Raw genomic sequence first — 13,246 nt, 5'->3', positions numbered from 1 at the left:
ATTAAGTTTATTTAACACATCATCTACTGCCCTCTTGCTAAGACAACTTTTGTATCATTCGTATCAGCCTGCCTGCTTTTGTGCTCTCCATGTGGCACTGGGGCAGCTGAGTGCTGAGGGTCAGGTGAGACTTAGTGAAAATGTCAACTAAGAGAGACATTTTGTGTCTTCCCATTACTGTGTAAATCAGATTATCTTATTTTGTTTAAAGAAGCAAACAAAGCAAAAAGCCACCGGAACCCACACGCAATGTTAAAACAGCAACACAACCCAAAACCCAAAGCATTCTAATATCTCCTCCACTCCTTCTGGCGTAGTTCAGTTCTTCGGATTTTCCCACTAATGGTTTTTGGCAGCTCTTGAACGAACTCCATCTAAAGGGAAAGGGAGGAAATTACAATACAAAATAATTTATTTCAAATGTGACTTTCCCTTGGTGACATAGCCTCACAAGAGACGTGATAGTTGATACATGCTTTCTTATAGTCATGACAATTACTTAAAGTATTGGATAATTGACGACTTACTTTCCGAGGATACTTGTATGGAGCAGTAGCTTTCTTAACGTGGTCTTGTAGTTCTTTCATCATTTTTTCTGGATCATGTGAGATGTAGTTGGGTGTTAAAACAACAAAGGCTTTCACTACCTTGAAGACAATAAGGGAACAGAGGGTGAAGTAATGATGAAACATCACACAATAGTCAGATTTGAAAGATTGGTTAAACTTTTACATTTACCTAACATTCATGTACAAACTGCAGAATAACAAATACGACAAACAGCTATGCCAGTGTTGTGTATTTCTCTGGACTATGGAGATAGTCGAAAGGGGAAACACTGGAATGCAGAGGAAAAGCTTCAAATTGTGCTTTGGTTATGTTGGATGTGGGGTAATTGCCATGGTCTGTTTTTCTGGTTTAGACATATCTGATAGAATAGAAATGCCAATTTGATTTTATTTAGTTCAAAAATTTCATCACTGGATAGACCAATCCATTGGAAGTTGGTCTTCATCAGCCACGGTATGCATAAAGCTCCTTTTTACCTAAAATGTGCTTAGCTTGTTTACCTCTCCCCTGATGGGGTCTGGACTGCTGACAACTGCTGATTCCGCCACTGCAGGATGCTCTATTAGAGCACTTTCTACTTCAAATGGCCCGATGCGGTATCTTTAAAATGGAGACAAAGGTTCTTTATTTGTACTTGAAACACATAAACACATCTTATCTGAATCAGCTCTATTATTTGTGCTGGCAGATGTACTGTTAATCAGTTTGATTTACCCAGCAGAATTAATGACATCATCAGCTCTTCCAACAAACCAGAAGTATCCATTGTCATCCATGAGCCCCCTATCTCCAGTAACATAGAAATCTCCACGGACTGTTGCCTTTGTTTTCTCTGGATCATCCTAGGAAATATTAAGTTGTGTTTCACGTAAAAGCTACTTGAAAAATAAAATAAATTGCATTCTAGTAGATTCATGTTCAACAGGAATATTCAGCGGGACATTAATAATAAACAATTGTAATAAACGACAATAGATTATTAATTCACTATTATCAGCCCATAAAGCAAGACATAGTTGATGATTGGACTAGATGGCCTTAGTGGTCTCTTCCAACCTTAGTGATTCCATGATAATAGGTTGATAGCATGCATAAAATTTAATATGGTTTCCTGTTGAAAGAACTGAGAGCACTGTGTGTTTGTTTTTCTGATTCTGCGACTGAACATTTGAACCAAAATGAAAACAAAAAATGCTGTGCTCAAAACACTAGATGGAGCCCAGTTGTGCAGTCAAGATACTTCAACAGTGTCCCCCACTTCTCAGATGGGGTTCCTAGCCCTCTGACCAAAGGATATTTGGGGACTCGGGGAGGAAGCTGTTAGAGATTTCCCTTTTCATTAAGGGAATAATCAAAAGAAAGTGGATTCAGCTTGCTAGGCAAGGCGCTATCATCGACCAACTAACAATTTGTGTAAGTAGACTAAGCAGCTGCATGAAAAGAAATGGAAATTCTTTCCTTCCCAGGGGTTTTCAGACATCTAAACAGTATGCGCAAATGAAACGAGGCATGGATTCCTTGGCAGAAGCTTAACATGGCATCTGCTTTAGCTGGAGAAGCGTTCTTACAGTATAGCAAGTAAAGAGGAAAAGTGGTCTTGTAGGTTTTACTTTGATGGCAATCTCTCCTTCTTTTCCAGGAGGCAGAATATTTCCATTTTCATCTATAATCTAAAAATAAGCAAAGCACAGCTTTATTATCTTTGAGCCAAATTGAAAAGCATTATGTTAATATTATAGAATCTTAATACTCATTTAAAATTAGTTGGAGCATTGGAGGTGAGTCTGACCCAGAAATTACAGCGTCAGCTTACTGCGAATCCACTGTACCTCACGCTGTTTTTATCTGAGCAATTCCGAGTACTATGAAAGCATGTAATGGAGTTAGTAAGACCCCAAAGAGGTTAAGTAATGAATGTGAAAACAGAGGAAGCTGATAAAAAGCTTAGAAAGATACTAAAAATCTCAAACTATATTGCAAATATTGCTAGAATTTACTTCATAAGCTCTGTTATCCCCAGGGAAATAACTGCTCTCTTTGTTTACTCAGTAATTTGACTTCCATCATTGCCTTCCCATCCAATAGTGGTCTCTCATCTATGTCATCCCACTGAGGCTGGTGCAAGAGGAAGGTGTGACTGCTCACTTGCACACTGCGTTTGGGGCAGTAATGTACTTGTTTCACACTTCCATTCCTTGTGGAATGATGTTGCATAGCACAGTGCCATGCTAAAGCTCTTAAACCTCTTTGATGGCAACTGATGATCTGAGAGATGGCAGTGCCACAAGAGGTGCCATACCTTGACATCATAGCCTGGAGATGGCTTTCCCATAGAGCCAGGTTTAATTTCCATTCCTTTAAAATTTCCACAGACCAGCACCTGTAATAAATATTTTTCTCAGTCAAACAGTGACTTGTATATTCAGTCTTCAGCTTACGTTTAGAAGACTCAGCTAACACAGCGAACTTCTGTCAGAAATAATGATCCCTTCATTATAATCATACATCCAGTGAAATAAACGAGACTCTGGAAATCTTGCCCAGAGCCGCAAACAATGTGAGCATTCCAAAGTTCAAAGCAGAATTTGGAGGGAGGTCATGAAGAGTGCATCTCACATGAAGAGCAGGCCTTGGATTTTTTGGGGAGCCATTACACTTGTCCTATGAGTTGAAAAAACTGCGTTTTCATTTTGCATATTGGAATTGACTTTCTCCCTAAAACTCACAACTGTTGTAATGCTGGTGATGAGTTTGTGTTGCTGGGATGTGGTGAAGTGAGGAGAAGTACGTAAACCTAATACAACTGTGTACAATTTTTTTAATGGCTTTTTCTTGGCAAACTGAACAGAATTTATGCTTTTGACCTGTAAAGCTTAACATACAGTTTCTGTTTGTCCGTAGCTTTCATGGATATCCAGCCCCGTCCATGCTTTCCACTTGGCCATCACCTCGGGGTTGATTGGCTCCCCAGCGCTCACACAGTGCCGCAAGCTGTTGAATGTGCAGCTGGGAAAGAGAAAGCAAATGACTGGCAGTTATGTCTGCTATGTCCCATTTGCTGCAGTATTCCTGCATTGGGGGGAACCTTTCTATATGAACTGCTGTTCATTTGAACTGTGCAGAGCTAAACAACAACAAATCTGAAAATAGCAGAAGCAAGAAAGAAAAAAAAGCTTTCTGTTTTACTTCTGTATTATTTTTGAAAATCTAATAATGCGATGTTTCTAGCCCTAGAGTCTGAGCTGGAGCCTGGACCAAGGAGGAATAATGAAGTTCAACCCTGCCAGTGAGACCCCAATGAGGCCAAGATGTCTTTCATACGTGTCACTGACCACTTCATGGGGAGTATACTACTGGTGGGACTTAGGAGTGGAACAGACGGAAGGAGAATGTGGCAGTAAAAGTATTTCTGAGTGTTAAGTATGATACCATGCTGCTTTCCACTGTTGCTTACAAAGTCTAAGGTGGTACCTCAAGTATTTATTCTGACTTTATTCACAATAAGTGAGACTTAAGATGTTGAGAAACACAGTCTGAGTTCCTGTTCTACCTCTGTGAATGTGGAATAAAATCAGAGAGCTGAGCATTTGACACATTGTTTTGGTGGAAGACATTGCTGGGGACACTGCCTCGGCTTACCTGGGCAACTGGTGCTGCACGAGCATTCGGTAGGCAGTTGGGGCTGAGCAGAAGACAGTTATGGGATATCTTGACAGGCTCTGAGGAGTTCAGAATAGTAAAAACCAATGTTGTCAATATACTGAAGGCTGTGAGGTCTCATCTACGTTATAAGAGATGTAATGGCATCTGCCTGCACCAGGCTTATGAAACACACAAACAAAATATTAGTATCCTAAAAGCAGTTAGCACAGCAGTTACATTTATTTAGTTGTTGTTTTTTTTTTCCTTCAAAACAGAATCTGCATCATCTTACAATGGGTTCGTGACAGCAGAGCTTCGCACCCCGAGGAGGTCTGAAGTTCTCCTAGCGGAGTTGCTTTGTAATTGCAGTTTAGGGAGAAAAAAAGTGAAACCCTAAACCTACGTTTTAAGATGTCCTACAGGACTAAAACTGAAAGCGTTCTCCAACACAGTCTGGTGTTATCTAGCAGCTCCCACCATCTCAGAAAGGGTGAAGTGGAGGCACTCTTTTACAAAGGGTAAGAAGTTGTGTGTGGAGAATGGAAGACAATATGATATTGATGGCATTTGTTAAAGGAATTCAGCCTTGCTGCCTCCTCACCCCTTACCACTGAGTTACTTGGTGCAGGCAACCAGCATTCTCACTTGACTCTTAAAGTCACTCATTTTAATAACAGATTAGCTCTGCAGATCTCAGCCCAGTTTCCTCTGTGTTTCACTTCTAGGACTAACAGCAAACAGCTGCAAGGTTGGCTCCCCCACATACCTCAAGGACAGCAGGCGGGCTGAACTGTGGCATCTTATGTACAAATACACATGCCCCTTGACTCCATGCTGAAAAAATGCTCCATGCTGCCTTGGCCCAGCCCGTGTCTGAGGTATTCCAGTATATATCCGAAGAGGTCAGGTTCAGCCAGTACCTGATAGCAGAAGGAAGCACAGCCTACAGTCCATACTTAGCAGAAATAAAGTAAGTAGTAAACCATCATGAGATGTGCCAGGGAAGCGAATCCGGCACTGTTTGTCTTGGCTAAGTAGCATTTAGATTGACCTGAATGACTGAGCATGACCAGGTCCTGGCAATGACGGTGCAGCAGGATGGACCGATGCTGCACGTTTCTAAGGGAAGTTGTAGTGACGGATCAGCAGAACCCACCTCAGGATGTGGTGGTGCATGAATATAAGATTGCTTGAACTCACTGTTAGAGATAAGGATGGTTTTGGTTTACTGCATATGATTTGTTATTCTTTTCCAGTTAGAGTGAAGTGCACTGCCCTATCAATTTTATAAACAATATTGCTTTATAAATTTAAAGATTCTGAATTATCAGCATTTCATTCCTCTGGGAGCTCTGCTGAACCCAGGCACACATGAACCCAGAAGCCTGTCAGACCCATGTTCTCCCATTTTGGATACTGTCTTTATAAACTTATGCTGATGTTCATTTGGTGGACCGTCTGTTAACTGCTAACTTGTTGGACACACAGCAAAAGAGTTATCAAAAGTTAAAGAAAATGTTAAAAAGAAGTTAGTATGTCTATTTGGCTGCTACATTCCATGCACACTAGGACAGCTGGACTCAAAATGTGCCTTGTTTCCTGGGGAAAACAACCAACCAAACAAATCTCGATTGGGTCTCACAGAAGGGTTGTTTTTTAAAGCAGCGAAACAAACGTTTCTGGTTAAACCTTGCATTTCTCTTCTTCTGCCACACGACCAATCCGTCTGACGAAGGAGTAGGCTTACCTTCCACTCACTGTGAGGCCAATGCCATAGCTGCAGTGGGAATGTTCTGTCATTTTTGGAGCTCCTGTCGTCCCACTAGTAAAATAGATGGCCATGGGGTGTTGAGACTTCGTGGTGGCGCACTGGTGATCAGATGGAGCATTTCTTTAAAATGAACAAAATGAGGAATGAAATGATTTGTGTGACTTACACATTCCTGAAGACGTTCAGAATAACCTCTGCAGCAATCAGAAGTGCCAAAACCATTTATATTTTTCTACTGCGCAGACCCAGAAGGATGAGAACACACCTGCAGCATTTCCCATCCAAAGCAAACAGAAACACTCTTATCTTTACTGAGTCACTATCACAGTGGTGGTTACTCACTTCAGGAGATCCTTGAAGCTCAGCCATCCCTCTCGGTGGCCCTCTGACACCAGCAACTTGAACTTCAGAGACTGGCAGTCAGCCTCTACTGACTCTACAGCTGATGCCACAGAGTCATCGGTGATGATGCCCTTTGCCTTGGATTTCTGTAGGCGATAGAGAATGTCCTTTGCTGTCAGCTGCTGTGTGCCGGGAATCAGGACGGTTCCTAAACAGGAGCAAGTGGAATGGAAAAAATAGCTTATATGTTGCTTAATAATTCTTGTACTACTAAGACTTCAGCTTACTTGGTGGTTTTGAGTGGGACAGTGCCGTACTGAAACCAGGATTTGGCACTACGTTTGTAAACACATTGACTTCCTTGGTGGATTGAATTGTGTGAGGATGGGCACAAGTTAGGAGGCACCATGCTGGACATGAGACACTAAAAGAAATCAAGGGGAGAACTTTCCTTGGTCTGAAGACACCTCCCAAGGACCATGCCATCCTTCTGGACTTAATTTCTTGACTGTACCCCCCTAGTATTTGTGGGGTACCATGACATTCTGGGTTGAAAACATTGGCAAACTGAGCAGGTAACAAATCCCACAGGGGCCATGTGAAACACCTGGCTAAATTTGGCCAGCTTCACTGCAAGGTTGCAAGAAGATGCATTTGGGATGCATCACAAGTGCTGGAGAAAGGAGAATGTCAAAGGAGAGTGGGCTCATAGTGTTTCCTTATCACCTAGGGCACATGCAGAACTACACAGAAGTGCCACATTTGGCATGGAGGGTGTTCCTGTTTTATTAGTTCATCCTCAAAGCATATTTCTAGTTCTGCATGCATTCAGTAGCAAGGATAGGTTTAAGTGATGATTTCCATCCCCATATGCCTTTTGTATCCTCTCACCAACCTGTTCTCATGCAAGCCACGTTCAGCAGCCACCACTCTGGGATCCGTGGCAGAAGCAGAAGAACTCTGTCCCCGCACTGCAGACTGCAGGCACCAGAGAGTACATTGGCTGCTTTCCTGGACAGCACTCCCAGCTCCTCAAAGCTCCACTTTACCTCTTCTCCATCACCATCTACCCACCACAGTGCGGGGTTTTTAGGCTTTTTTCCCTCCTATAGAATGACAGGGTACAGTGCAAATGCTTCACTTAAGGAAGATACCACCTTTACCTTAATTAAGTCCAAGGAAACAAAGCGTTTGGCACTAATTCAGTGCTGGAGGAATCTAGGGATGAAGCTGAAATTTGCCACTGGCTCCAAATGAGGCTCTCCTTCAGGAAAAGCTGCCTACGAATATCATGTTAGAAATTAAATTTGCATTCCTTTCCTGAGCTCATGGTGTTTCCCTCTGCAGAGGCTATCCAGCCTTCTGTTCCTGGCCACAAACAAAGCTGGCAATGGACACAGGTGCAGCTGAGCTGTGCCTCAGTTTCACAAACTCTCCAAGCTCTTTTCCAACTTATTCTTGAATTGGGCTTATTTGTTACTTCTGAAAATTAGATCTGAGGTTCAAAAGCACAGTGTGATCTCTAATCAACATCCCTCATAACTAACAGATGTGTGAAAAGTGAAATGTATGTACACAATGTGCTCTTAAGGGGACTGATGCCTTTAGCAGTGACATTGTGCAAGTCACTTCCTGAGCAAAGAAAACCTCATGGAGGCAGCAAGAATATGATATCTTGTTATCTGTTTGGTGGCAGAATAACACTAAGGTTTATCTTCAGGGAGAAGAGTTTAGCTGTGTACTTCAGAGGGCAAAACTCTTCAGGTGTTCATTCCTTGTGTCGTTCACAGCCTGCCAAAATCCATTCCGCCTGCAAATGGAGCAAATGCTTGCCTTGTGTCAGACAGGAGATACCTCTGCTCTGCTCCTGCTGCCAGGTGAACACCACTGTATTCAACCCCTCATCACGAAGAACCTGTGGACTACATCCACAGAGATTAGGACAATATAGTAAGATAGGTGATATACCTACACTGCTTTTTTTTTTTTTTTTTTTTTTTTAATATTCTCCATCCTTGCTTAGAACTTGTGCCTGTTTGGGCACTCAGAGTGTTTTGGTTTTGTAGACTGATAGCTCTGATAGCTCCTGATGCAAAGATTTCATGACTGGAAAAGAACGGGGAGGTTTGGCAATACACCGTTTTACTCATTTTGCTGGCAAGCAGTGAGATGTGTGGGGGCTGAGTGCTTTGCCTTGCACGCGCAAGCAGAGTGCATGTCACAGCTGGGAAGGGAGCCAGCACAAGGCTCAGAGTTTTGTCCTTAAGGCACAAACTTACTCAGGGTCAGTGTCACCAGAGTTACTGATTAAAGGAACAAATCACTTGGGCCCACAAACAGGGCAGTATGTGGCCTGAGGGGTTTACAGGTTCAAACTAGATGAGATGGTCATAAACCAGAGCACAACCGCGGCGGTGTGCTGGATGGATGTGCTTGGCAGCTCTCAGCTCTTCAGCAGCAGAGCAGACAAGTATCTGTTACCTTTTCTACTTCGGTCCATCTGTCTAGCACATCGCTCGCAAAGTTGAAGTACTCTGGCACCTCTGGTCTGTACTGCTGTTTCATGAGTTCGTAACTAAACGGGGTTTGAGCTGGGGAGCTCTGGCAGCAAAGCTGGCGAGATCTTCTCAGGGAAGCATGCAGGGACACGATGCTCAGGGCCTTCAGTAGACACCGCATGGCAGCAGCAAGCAGCTCAAGCAGCCTCCAAGAAATGCTGCAGATACAGACCTGGTGTTAGCCATGCAAAACAGCATTTACTAAAAGCAGTGGAATGAGCTGGAATAACAATAGCTACTATCTGAAATACCGGGAGAGGACAGCTCTGGTTCTGCCGCTGTGGGTGCCTGCCCTCCACAGACCATCACACAGCTGAGATCTCCACCATGCACCCAACTTGCCGCGCTCAGGCTGGCCAGCAGAGCACTGTGCCCATGAGTCACAGCCTTTCCCTCCCCTCAGCTCCCACCCACCTGCTAGACTGCACTGCTGTTACACAGCAGGGACACTGAAACCACCTGAGCTGTGGCTGCTGGGAATGAAAGGACTGCTACTGACTGAGAACACTTAAGTAGCAGCGTGGACTAAGATAGTGCATAGAAAACCAACAGTCCTGTGAGTTACTGTCTGATTGTAGTGTTACTTGCTTCAAAGGCATCTCCAGTTTACCCTATCAGCACTGGGGTTATGCTGCTCGCCAAGAGTAAAATGCATTTAGGAAAGCCATGAAAATGTTTTAGTACTCCTGTTTTAAACACTGCTTTGTTATGCAGTCAGCCAAATCCACCTTTGTCTGAGATGAGGAAAGTTTAAAAGGCCTCGAGATAAGGGATTCAAAATGCAGATCTGTGTTTCTCTACGGTCGGCTTAGCAGGAGGGCAGAAAACTCAACAATCATCATTTTCATGCACTGTTGACATTTATTTACAAAATAATATAAACACTGATAGCTCCTTGCTAAATTAGTAATCATCCAGCTGTAAACCCACATGATTTCAGTGATTCAGTGAAGCAAAGGGACAATTTTTGATCTGTAACATTCAATCTGTTTATAAAAGACACAGGAGAGAAACCCAATGAGATGAAAGGTGTGGAGAGGCAAGGAGAACAGGGAATACAGACAGAGAAGAGGCACACCAGTCTTGTTCCAGTACCAGAAAGCGTCCTGTCCAGCAGCAGCACGGATGGCTGGGGAGCCGGCCAGCTCGTGCAGAGGCTGTTACCTCACCTCTCAGTCTCTCAGCCTTCCAACAGCTGAGATGCGCCCCAGCTTTGGCTGCTTGCACAAATCCAAGGCTTTGGTTGCACAGCTCTTCTAGCTCTGCTGCTGTGCCCAGTGACGGCCTGCCCTCTCTATTCCGCGTACTTTGGACTCACACAAGGGGCAGCCAGGTCCCATCTGGAGAGAAGAGCTGACAGGTTTCTGCAGAGTTCAGAGTGGAAGCAGAAAGTGAGGTGAAGGTGAAAATCTCTCCTGTTTCCTTCCAGTTCCCTGCTCCCACTCCTGGCCCCAGAAAAGCACAGCCTTAGGACCTTGCTTGCTGCAGACAACTCCAACTTGTTACACTGTCTGGGGCAGCACAGGGAACAACAGACCATAACCACAGCAGTGCAGTCGTGTCTGTCACCTCCTGGGGTGCTGCAGCTGGCACAGCATTCTGTAAGCACTCTGCCACGTGGTCAAGGCATTACTATGCTCTTTTTGCCATCAGCCCATGATGAAAGGGTTGCATTTGTCAGGGAGCTGGGGACATGCTAACCTTAAATTGGGGCACCAAGATTTATTCCTAAGTGTTTAGCTGTCAGAGTTCCTCCTGCTTTATCTCCACCCTCAAGCCGCAGCTCCAAGGTCAGCAGAGAGATTGCTAGTAGCCATCTGTATCTTTGAAGCCAAGCAGCTCCACATGCTGATCAGAAAAGGTGACTCTGCAGCTTTTCTGCAGGCAGGATCTGCATGTTTGCCATGTTACCCCCTGGGGTGCAGCTCACATCTGTTGGTGACAAGCAGACTCAAAGGAGATGCTAACCAGCTCCTGCAGTGGTCATCTCCACTGAAAAAATGTTCCCCCAAATAGTCACAGCAAAGGGAGACCCGCAGTCTGCAAGAGGACATTGTAAAGATCTTGTTGGAACACAGGCAACAAAATCCTCCCAGAAAGTGAATGAACTGAAAGGGATTCCCTAGCCAGGTCACAGTGCAGCAGAGGAGGGTGACAGCAACTGATTTGTGATTTGCATCAGTGAATGTGCCAGGAGTGTGCAGGTAAGCAAACCTCCTCATCCTGAGGAGGAATGTGTCTCCCATAACTGCCTCTCTGTATTACTGTTTTGTTAGAGCATAAAGCTGACTTCCAGAGCATCAGTGAATACTTCCAAATCCCTCAGCACTCCTCAGCACAAAGGTACTCTGGTTATGTCTGGATGATTAATTGCATTCCCCTGGCTCAGCTCACATGTACGCAGTACCTCTCCCTCACAGTCAGACACAGCCTGCACAGCTCCACAGACCACTGCCATACAACCTCAGAGGTTCAGTGACTTTTAGTTCATTTGTACGTGTATGAGCTGGGAGAGGAATTCATGGAGAGAAAGCCGTCAGGGTTGTGGTGGACGAAGAGCTGGACGTGAGGCAGCAGTGTGCGCTCGCAGCCCCAAAGGCCGACTGCATCCTGGGCTGCATCAGCAGAGGGGGGCAGCGGGCAGGGAGGGGATTGTCCCCCTCTGCTCTGCCCTCGGAGCCCCCAGCTGCAGTGCTGCGTCCAGGCCTGGGGCCCGGCACGGGAAGGGTGGGAGCTGTTGGAGCGGGGCCGGGGGAGGCGACGAAGATGCTCCGAGGTTGGAGCACCTCTGCTATGGAGACAGGCTGAGGAGCCGGGGCTGTGCAGCATGGAGAGGAGAAGGCTGCAGGGAGACCTCACTGCGGCCTTCCAGGACTAAAAGGAGTTTATGAACAGGAGGGAGACCGACTTTTTACACCAGCAGACAGTGAGAGGACATGGGAAATGGTGATTTGAAGAAGTAAATACACAACATATTTTGGCAGCATATCTTTATAAATGTAGATGTTGAATTGTTGTACAATATGATTAATTCTTGCTTGCAAAACTGTAATAGCTTTTAGATGTGAGTAGTTATGGGCATAGCGTTATAGACTAGAAAGCATTTTGTAAGGCTGTTCTGCTTTAGCCAGGGATCTTAAGCAAAAGAAACACAATAATGAAAAGGCACAAGCAGGCTTATCAAACATCAAAGAAGAGAGGGCTGAATTGCTCCATTCTGGAGGAAGCTTAGAATGCAACAGGCGGGTGTCAAGATACTCCCGCTATCCTCCTTATCTTCCTATTTCCCAGTAGATCACTGAAAGACAGGATGTTGAACTTATCTCTACCCCAGAACTAACAGATGTGCAGACAATAATGGTTGAGTAGGCAAATGTTACGATTTTGGTACCTGTAAATTGCTTGTAATAGGTGTTCTCCTACTGAACATGCGTCAATGAAGAGAGTTCATCTAGAGGGCGAGCGAGAAAGAACATTGGATGAAGCAACCGACTGGGCTGTCATGGAGCTGAACGGACACTGGATGGCAGCAGAGATCGTGGCATCCACACTTTCCCCTCCTGCAGCCAAGCTGGACTCTGGTTGCCAGCAGCAGAACAGCCATGCTCCCAGTGCTCCCAGCGAGGCCTCCTGTGCCATCACAACGCCTCACACTGTGTTCCCCACATTGCACACTGCGCTCCAGAGCCGCTGAGCAGCAGGCAGCCCTCAGGAGCCACATCTGGACCTCCCTCCTCCAGGAGCCACACGAAGAAGTGTGTGCCTTTGTTCTGGCAATGCAGCCTTTGCCCCTGGAACTGAATTTCTGAGGACAGAAGTGACAAAGACAGCAGATGGTGGTGCTGTCCGACTGCCTTGCAGTGACACGGGCTGGGTGCCATCAGAAACCCGAGATAAGCTTTACACACACATGCTATCCATACTCATTATATTTCGTAGAAGCGATTAACATTTTCAATTAGTCATTAATACACGGTAATGTCACTGGGACACGTGTGGTAGAGGGTAGAGCCCTCTGGCGGCCGTTCAGCCCTTCCTTCATCCATCATCTTCCTCTTCGCGACCCTCGGCCGCCTTCCTTCTTGCTTTTGCTAAGCCGGTAGCTCCCATAGGTCGTCTTTGCTCCCAACTTTGCTCAAGTAGCATCAAGCAATTTGCTTAGAAAGTCCTCGCACGGACCAAGTAGATAACGGAGACGCCCACCCAGCCGCTATCGAGCAGACAAAGCGGGCTCTGCTAACGAAAGCAAGCGTCGCGCACCCAGCGCAAGGACCCCGCACCCAGCGCCGGCAGCGAGCGCACGGACGGGCCGCGCCGAGCTGACACACAGCGTCACCGCGTTGGTCGGCGGGGCGCCGCGGAG

General features: G+C 45.4%; 1 protein-coding gene across 3 annotated transcripts; it reads right to left on the bottom strand.

The window, feature by feature from the left end:
• LOC100540655 (acyl-CoA synthetase medium chain family member 3) lies at positions 1–10,191 on the bottom strand. Of its 3 annotated transcripts, none has more exons than XM_010719929.4 (14): positions 10,053–10,191; positions 8,807–9,041; positions 7,221–7,431; positions 6,326–6,533; positions 5,960–6,103; positions 4,979–5,132; positions 4,210–4,289; positions 3,453–3,576; positions 2,870–2,950; positions 2,181–2,240; positions 1,285–1,412; positions 1,071–1,170; positions 528–647; positions 1–374 (listed from the first exon to the last, which is right to left on the bottom strand). In XM_010719929.4, the coding sequence occupies exons 2-14, from the start codon at positions 9,002–9,004 to the stop codon at positions 288–290; spliced, it is 1,695 nt and encodes a 564-aa protein (XP_010718231.1). In that variant the 5' UTR covers positions 9,005–9,041; positions 10,053–10,191; the 3' UTR covers positions 1–287. The 3 variants fall into 3 exon arrangements, with proteins under 3 accessions (XP_010718231.1, XP_003210881.1, XP_010718229.1); XM_003210833.5 differs by having other exon boundaries at positions 4–374; positions 2,139–2,240; XM_010719927.4 differs by having other exon boundaries at positions 4–374; positions 2,139–2,240; positions 9,979–10,163.
• Positions 10,192–13,246: the final 3,055 nt, after the last annotated feature.

This window comes from Meleagris gallopavo, chromosome 16 (assembly GCF_905368555.1).
Source record: "Meleagris gallopavo chromosome 16, MGAL_WU_HG_1.1, whole genome shotgun sequence".
NCBI classification, from domain to species: Eukaryota; Metazoa; Chordata; class Aves; order Galliformes; family Phasianidae; genus Meleagris; species Meleagris gallopavo.
This window is presented reverse-complemented; position numbering and strand designations above follow the sequence as displayed.